The sequence below is a fragment of the Mya arenaria genome, chromosome 2 (assembly GCF_026914265.1).
Source record: "Mya arenaria isolate MELC-2E11 chromosome 2, ASM2691426v1".
NCBI lineage: Eukaryota > Metazoa > Mollusca > Bivalvia > Myida > Myidae > Mya > Mya arenaria.
In genome coordinates this window covers 4212242-4221754 of record NC_069123.1, presented here as the reverse complement: position 1 = coordinate 4221754, position 9513 = coordinate 4212242, and the positions used below count along the sequence as shown (strand labels likewise).

General features: G+C 36.6%; 1 protein-coding gene across 1 annotated transcript; it reads left to right on the top strand.

Annotated features, from left to right (window-relative positions):
• Positions 1 to 7870: 7870 nt before the first annotated feature.
• Positions 7871 to 8365, top strand: LOC128205432 (anaphase-promoting complex subunit cdh1-like). Its single transcript, XM_052907047.1, has one exon. It carries the CDS (start codon positions 7871 to 7873, stop codon positions 8363 to 8365), a length of 495 nt encoding a protein of 164 aa, XP_052763007.1.
• Positions 8366 to 9513: the final 1148 nt, after the last annotated feature.

Sequence of the window (9513 nt, the reverse complement as noted above, 5' to 3'; positions counted from 1 at the left end):
TACACACAGTTTTTCACAAGATATCCACACTTATATACAAAAGATTTACAAAATAAACTTCAAAGTTATTTACAAAATATATACAGAATATTTCCATATATTTACCAAATGTTTACAAAATATACATGGTTATTTCCAAATAAAATACAACACATTTATCCATCTTTTTCACATAATTCCATATTTTTTCTTAAAGCTCCATATCTTAAGGCCCAGTTGGCAATAGAAATCTTTATGACTTGAAAGAGGTTTTTTTTGGCAATAGTATAAAGCTCTATGTCTTAAGGCTCAGTTGGCAATAGTAAAGCTTTATGTCTTAAGGCTCAGTTGGCAATAGTAAAGCTCTATGTCTTATGGCTCAGTTGGCAATAGTAAAGCTTTATGTCTTAAGGCTCAGTTGGCAATAGTAAAGCTCTATGTCTTAAGGCTCAGTTGGCAATAGTAAAGCTCTATGTCTTAAGGCTCAGTTGGCAATAGTTAAGCTCTATGTCTTAAGGCTCAGTTGGCAATAGTTAAGCTCTATGTCTTAAGGCTCAGTTGGCAATAGTAAAGCTCTATGTCTTAAGGCTCAGTTGGCAATAGTTAAGCTCTATGTCTTAAGGCTCAGTTGGCAATAGTAAAGCTTTATGTCTTAAGGCTCAGTTGGCAATAGTAAAGCTCTATGTCTTAAGGCTCAGTTGGCAATAGTAAAGCTCTATGTCTTAAGGCTCAGTTGGCAATAGTAAAGCTTTATGATTTCAAAGGGTTTGTTGGCAATGGTCACAGGGTTCGTTGGCAATGGTCAAGCTCTAATGTCTTGAGGCTCAGTAGGCAATAGTAAAGCTTTATGATTTGAAAGGCTTTGTTGGCAATGGTTGAAGTATAATTTGAATTCTATGAGTTGTAAATTAAAGGAGATCTAAAACAAGTATGTAATTGTGCAGATGCAATCACTGCGCTTCCGCTTCATGGTAAAGCTAGGACTAATGATAAGAAGCTTCAAGAAATTGAAATGTCTGTTCTCACAGCCATGTGTTTTCAAGCTAAAACCATGGATCAAGCTGCTCAACTTGAAAAAGGTTTGTCTGAGCCGGGAAATGACACAGACTGCGACCTTGCTGGTATTATAGAAGGCTGCAATGATGCCCTTGCTTTAATCGGTCATACAAATTACCTGATAAACATGATGACTCAACAGACAAATAAACAGCTATGTTAACACAATGATTGAAAATTCATCGAAACACCTTCAAACTCAGACCACATTATGTACTACAAACTGTCGATCACCCTTACACCAGAACACCAAAGTAGAGCTAGAAACTCAGAGAAGAGCTAAAACTCAGAGAAGAGCTAGAAACTCAGAATTCCAAACAAAGTGAGCCCAATCTGTCTATGTTGATGTATGATATTTCTTGTTATGTTTACTGTATTATTGATACTGATGTTAATAATGGATAAATGTATTTACTTACGAAATGTCAAACAATCTTTATCTCCCCTGATCTCTGCAGATGACATCGCATACAAAACTAGGACTTCTCCTCTAGCAAAGCATGAGCAAGGCATCCCAGATGTCGAACAACAGACAAGTAGTAGCAAAACTTGGCATGAATGTCAACAAGCAATAGATGCTCTCAATGGTTCAAAGGCAATACCATTTACACTTCCAGGTATGTTAATTTATACAACAGAAACGTTCTTGCTAAAACATACATTATTTTTTCTTTTGGCGTGGTCTTCATTTCACAATACTAGATCTTTGATTTTTCAAGCTCATGGGTGACCAATTGAAATGGTATAATATAAAGTGCTGTTGTGTCTTTAGTTTGTGCTTGACATTGCCTGATAGTAGTAGATCATTTAATTTTGTACTCAAAGTCTCTTCAACTTTTATTATTTTTTTATTTATTTTAGTAACTGAAATACCTTAATGTATTAGAAAATGAATAATCAAGTTAAGCTTTTGGGGAACAACAATCTTCTTGTTCCAAGAACACTCAAAAGGAAGACAACGATCTTCTTGTTACAAGAACACTCAAAAGGAAGACAACGATCTTCTTGTTTCAAGAACACTCAAAAGGAAGACAACGATCTTCTTGTTTCAAGAACACTCAAAAGGAAGACAACGATCTTCTTGTTTCAAGAACACTCAAAAGGAAGACAACGATCTTCTTGCTCCAAAAACACTGAAAAGGAAGACAACGATTGTTTCAAGGACACTCAAAAGGAAGACAACGATCTTCTTGTTCCAAGAACACTCAAAAGGAAGACAATGATCTTCTTGTTCCAAGAATACTCAAAAGAAGACAACGATCTTCTTGTTCCAAGAACACTCAAAAGTACATGATTATTGTTTATTGACACTGGTATTTGCATAGTAACTTCCCTTTCTTTCTCTCTTCTGACATTTGTTGGTCTCCATTTTTAGACTGGTTTATTAAAATGCCTTCGGCGTACCTTTGTCACATTTGGCATCCCTGATGAATTAGCCTCTGACGGGGGACCTGAATTTACATCCACCGCCACCTGCACGTTTCTAAAGAATTGGGGTGTCCACCACCGTCTCTCATCAGTTGCTTTTCCTCATAGCAACTGTCGTGCAGAAGTTGGGGTCAAAACTGTGAAACGCCTCATAATGGACAACACAAAACCAGATGGGGGTCTTGATACAGACTCTTTCCAACAGGCGATTCTACAATACAGGAACACACCAGATAGAGACACCAAACACTCTCCATCCATGTGCGTTTTTGCTACTTGGCACGACACCTTAACTTTACGGGAAGATGCACTTAGGAAGCGCCACATGAAAGAAAAAGAGAGATTATCACAACATACAAAACGTTTACCACCATTAGCTATGGGAGACCATGTCCGTATTCAGAATCAAATAGGCCAACATCCCCTGAAATGGGATAAGACTGGAACAGTCATTGAAGTCCGCCAGTTCGATCAGTACGTGGTCCGCATCGATGGATCAGGACGGGTCACACTCCGTAACAGGAAGTTTCTGCGACGTTTTGTCCCAGTTAATCCTACACCGTCTAGACTGACAATTGATAGAGACCTAGCGATGTGTCGACAATACCCCACACAGCCCACAACCGGGCCGGCGAATCAGCCAATAAATCCCTCATTGGACCCCGGTCATGAACAGATTCAAGGGAATACAACAAGCTCAACATTACTGCCTGCGACAACGGATGCATCGCATTGAAAGTCATCAAACCCTATGACGACCGCCCCTCTTATCCACAGAATCAATAGTCGTTAACATACAGATCCACATATACCTACTACCACAGTCGGCGAGCCAGTGGAGCCAACTAACGACGCACCAGTCCCTCTTGTACCTCCACTTACATCTACCACACAACGAGATAACCCATCAATGAGCCAGTCTGTACATACCACACCTCTGCGAAAATCCAATCGCCCAACAAAAAAGGGTGCGTGGCATAATGACTTTGATATGTAGATGTCTTATCATAAAACACTTCTTGTGAGTCTGATAGACCGCAGTTTGATTCAAACTTCGTAATTATATCTGTTTGCATTGTTTAGCTGATATTTTTGCTTCAGTTTTCTGCCTAGTCAATTCTCTAGTCATTGTTATTCATAGCATATGATACAAAAAAAAAATTCACAACAGCCTTTATGTCATTATATTACAAAAGACTCGAAGGGGGATACATGATTATTGTTTATTGACACTGGTATTTGCATAGTAACTTCCCTTTATATTAAGACTGATACTTAGACATGCCAGAGTTACTCCCCTTTGATGTAAATTGACCATTTGTAATTTAAAAGGAGTCATTTGAGGAAACACCAACTCTAACATGTTTCTGGCATATTATTATTGTAAGTTATCATCGATACTAAGTTCATTATGTTACTTATTGTATTCATTAATGTACTTTACCAATTATTCTTTAGTATCGTTTCCAATGTTAATTATCGGGACAACATATTATTTGGTAAATATCTGAGTATGTCTCATTCATGTATTTCAGACTGTGTTCATTGTTGATCTAAATAAAGATACACAAAAAGACCACGTTCTTATAAAAAGGAAGACAACGATCTTCTTGTTCCAAGAACACTCAAAGGAAGACAACACCCTTCTTGTTTCAAGAACACTCAAAAGGAAGACAACGATCTTCTTGTTTCAAGAACACTCAAAAGGAAGACAACGATCATCTTGTTCCAAGAACACTCAAAAGGAAAACAACGATCTTCTTGTTCCAAGAACACTCAAAAGGAAGGCCCTGGCAGCTGCCAAAATTGAGATGGGGAAAGAGGGATGTGTGCTGACATACCGCCCCTTCACCTTTGCAGATTTTATCCTAGCTGCGATGGCAACCGCAAGAGGTCTTGGGATCGGGAAAACAAAATCCGAAAATGATGGATGACTTCGACTTGATGATTAAAAAATATATATTATTAAGTGTGTGTTTTATAAACTACTTCTTAAATGCAAAAGAAGCACAATGTCAGTTGTATTTGAGAATGTTTTGAATAAGAGGTTATGGCTTTTTCAGATTATGCGAGTGCTTGGTGCAAAGAGGAAAACGGTGAGTTCCATCAGAGACTGAAATGAACACTGTAATAATAATGGAAAGGATTTCCAATGCTAGGAAGCAAAATATAAAGCTTAAAAGTGATTAAATAAAAAAACAGTTTGAACATTCCATTGCCTGAAGGATGTTGTTTTTTTCCATTCTTGCAAGTTTTAAAAAGTCACAGCTATTACACACTTTTAATAGAATGTTCTTAAAAAAATACAGAAATGATTCGCCATGCTTCTCATTCCTGGAAACACAATGAATGACTACCTCAGCATTGACGACAACCTGCAAGTAACAGAAGAAGTATTCACCAGAAGCATACTCCAAGACATCATTGTTGCACCCAGCGCAGATGCCGCTCTATCTACCGAAGAAGATTAGGACGACAATAACACCATTTTTATGTGCCAATCTGGTGTATAGTCCCTTTAAGGATACATAAATTCTGTTCTTATTTACATACATAATTCATGTTTTCAATTTCTAGTTAATCAAAATTGTTACGAAACAGAATGGGACGTTTGATCCTTTTTAAATACTCTTCTTTGTGAAGGTAAAATTTAGAGTTATTCAACCACGCCAAACTTTTGCGATAATTTAAAAGGCCATAAATGTAAGCATTTCTTTGATTTTCAATCCAATATATATGAATATGATGTAAATTTATATGTTTCTTTATGGGTAGACACGGAAATTTGCAGTTCTTGTTGTATTTTTGCTGCTTGCTTGAAATTAGATTCGTCCTAGTATGTTTCGTAATCAGAATGTAATATTCGCATCCCCGGCTTTTCGTTCGGGATTCATTTTTTGTCGATTCGTCCTAGATGCCTTTCGTACTATTGTGTTAAACGTGTATTACAGTGGGTTACTTGGCTATTTAATGTAAATTGATTATAATTTGTAACTTTCTAGTCCAGATAACAGATCTATAGATCTATTGATATTGTATTTCACATTATCAATAGATCTATACCTCTATGTATTTGACATATTTAGTCATGTTATATGTTTTTGCACAATTTATTAAACTTTAATTGGATTATTACTGAATATTAAGCATTGGGCATTTGGGATTATGCGCCCTGATTGTGTGTCTTGAATAAGTTATCGGGCATTATAGTAAATGCGCCCTTTTTTCTATTTTAAGCTTTACGACAATAAACATCGGACCAACCACAGTCTTGCCTTCACATTCCTCGTCCGGTTACAAAAATACATGTATAACATCTAGATACGGCCAGAATATGGCCATTTGGCATGCATAAATTCTGAAGTTATTTTACATACAGAATTTTTCAAAATTCATGTTTTCCAATCCTGGGTAAAATAAATTTTATGTTCAATTTTCACAAAATCACAGTTTTGCACATGTTAATTCAATTCTAATGTTTAGCACAGAAAATCAGTTTTTTTTTAAAGACATAATATTTTTTTAAGGACATAATATTTTGAAATTCCATTACAAGATGCTATTGAGATGCTTAAATTCCGGTTAATTTCAACATAACATCCATGTTTACGGTTGGATTCTGTCCGTTTAGCGCACGTTAACTAATTCTTCAGCTCTATTAGTTTTTAGCTTTAATTATTTATACTATTTATTTTGCAGAAGTCTCAGGAACCGAATCAGCATCAAAGACAAAAAATAAAAGAAGTAGCGATAATGGAGTTCAAGGTGACCAAGAATCTGGAAAGCAACGTAAAACAAAAGCTAAATCTGTGTTAGGTGAGTTATTTTGAAGTTTGATTTTATAAATGCTTTTATTTTCCTTCTTACTACATCATTCTGTTGTTTGTAATGGTTTTTGTTCGATCTTTGTTTCATAGTATTGTGTTATTATATTAAACCTTTCATATTATGTTGGTCTGAATTTTTAAAGAATTTTACGCCTGATTTAATATAAAAATTTAAGCTAGGAACTTGCAGACCTTTTTTTGACTGTTTTAAATGCAGAAGTGTCAATTAATTCAGGGAAATACACAGGAAAGGTTTCACCTAACTTAGAACTCCGCGAGTCGGATGTGTCGCCTGACGAATTATTTACTGTCGACATTATAGCTGTTAGATTGGCATTTTATTCATTTATAGACAATGATGTTGCCATTTAACTTTCAATTGTAGGTGGCATTTGAACCCTCAATCAGATATACCTACGGAATAAGTTTCAGGTTGAAACCTCCTATAGTTTACGAGATATGCCACGGACAAAACCTAAGCAAGAAAATTAACAAAGGGCAATAACTCTAAAAATATGGCAGCAAGAGTAACGGTTCTTGTGCACTGCACTTGCCCTCAATGAGATCTATCTAGCTATGAAGTTTCAAGTTGATACCTCTTATATTCTTCAAGATATGCCCCGGACAAAACTTTAAGCATGAAAATTAACAAAGGGCAATAACTTTAAAACTAAGAAAGCAAGAGTTACTGTTATTGTGCACTGCACTTGCCCTCAATGAGATCTATCTAGCTATGAAGTTTCAAGTTGATACCTCTTATATTCTTCAAGATATGCCCCGGACAAAACTTTAAGCATGAAAATTAACAAAGGGCAATAACTTTAAAACTAAGAAAGCAAGAGTTACTGTTATTGTGCACTGCACTTGCCCTCAATGAGATATATCTAGCTATGAAGTTTCAAGTTGATACCTCTTATATTCTTCAAGATATGCCCCGGACAAAACTTTAAGCATGAAAATTAACAAAGGGCAATAACTTTAAAACTAAGAAAGCAAGAGTTACTGTTATTGTGCACTGCACTTGCCCTCAATGAGATCTATCTAGCTATGAAGTTTCAAGTTGATACCTCTTATATTCTACAAGATATGCCCCGGACAAAACTTTAAGCATGAAAAAAACAAAGGGCAATAACTTTAAAAATATGGAAGCAAGAGTAACAGTTCTTGTGCACTGCACTTGCCCTCAATTATATCTATTTACATATGAAGTTTCAAGTTGATACCACTTATAGTTTAGGAGATATACCCCGGACAAGCTAAAATGGGACGCGGACGCCGCCGCAGCCGCCGCCGACAAAAGTAACCCCTATATGGCGTCTTTTCAGGCGACACAAAAAGACGCCTTAGATACATAAACTTCAGTCTTATTGTTTTTTTATGATTCAGAAGCCCGAAAATCAAAGGCCCTTGACACAATTCTTAACAGCAACAGCACCAACTCCAACACAGGCACCAACACATCCAACACCACTGCCGCCAATATCACTGCCACGGCTACATCAATGCAGCCAACAACACCAACACTAACATAGCCACCAACAACACTGCCATCAACAGTGACCAACACCACAGCCACTAACATGGTAAACAACAATGCCAACAACACTACTTATAACACCAACAACACAACCAACACCACTGCCACCAACTTCTTTTCTACTAACACCACTGCTACCGACACCGCCACCAACACCGCGACCACCAACACCATGACAACCACCACTGCCTCCAACACGGTAACCGACCATGCCAACAACACTACTTATATCGCCAACAACACCACCAACATCACTGGCACTAACATCTTTTCTACTAACACCACTGCTGCCAACACCACTGCCACCAACACCGTGACCACCACCACTGCCTCCAACATGGTAACTGACACTGCCAACAACACTGTCAACAACATCACTAACACCTCCAACAACACTGCCAACGACACCTCAAGCATCACCAGAAACCCCTCAAACAACACCGCCAAATTCACTACCAACACCTCTAACAACACTGACAACATCACCGTCAGCAACACAACAAACAACTCATCCGACAACTCAGTTAGCAACACTTAAACACGCAGAACGCAGCTCACTGTCCAGCATCCCTCAGATCAACAAACAACGAACCATTGGACACCTGATGAGCCATTATGGACAACACCAGGCTACATGACTTCACTTTAGGACTTCTACCCTATTTCAACCCACTGGAGTCAAGTTATTTAACCTCAGCCACGATACCAAGAGGCATCACACTAAATTGGTGGTGCCTACCAGACTTTATAAGGAGGGCAATATCACCCAGCAGCAACAACCACCTCGTCTAATCCTGCCACAGCTGCTGCCAAGAAGTGGCAGATTTACAAAAGAAGATTGCTGTCCTTGAATCAACAGTAGACCAACTTCTGAGAAAAAAAGTATTGAGGTAGCCTTGACTTATATATACTATGCTAAAAAGTATTTAAAAACATCAGCCTGGTTATTTTTTTTATTGTATTAAATATAAAGAATATATTACTATATGTACATACTTTGCTTAAAAATGATACTTTTCAAATGGAGCTAAATTAGTTCTGCCATTTTGGAAAGTTTTTTTAAGTAATCTATAGTATGAATATGTGTGTTCCATTGTATTTCATATAAAAATGAAGAAAGCAATGAAATAACCAATACTCAATTCCTACTATATGCAAATCAAGTAAACAGTATCTATTTTTTGTGTGAACTATTTAAGAAATAACATGCACTTATGAAAAAGCAGTATATCAAATTTTCATCAAATATACTGCAGTGTTATACTTTTTAAGCATATCACAGTATTATACTCTTACAGCTCCTGTAACTCATTTGTATCATTGAATGAGCATTAGTAATTCCGAAATCTTTTCACATATGATTTATGCATTTTCAGAAAAATAAAGAACAGCCTGCAGCAAGTGAGTCATCAGAAAGTTCCATGGTATTTTTTTTAGATTCTTGTAAATATTATGAACATCCTTTTATGTAATCACAGTGCCCATAAGTTTTCGCTTTCTAAAAAAAATTGCAATTGAATAATTTTGACATTTTATATCGATATCCTGAGATTTTAAGTAGTTAAACAAATTATTTTATTATTTTAGTATTGTTAAAGCTTTGAAAGATGAACACTTTTGGGTTTTTTGATTCCAATGACTTTTAACTGATTATAATTATGCTCGTGTTTACATGTATTTTACCAT

What these genes read in the sequence shown, in the direction of transcription:
- LOC128205432 (XM_052907047.1), top strand. Translation starts at nt 7,871, where the DNA reads ATGGTAAACAACAATGCCAACAACACTACTTATAACACCAACAACACA.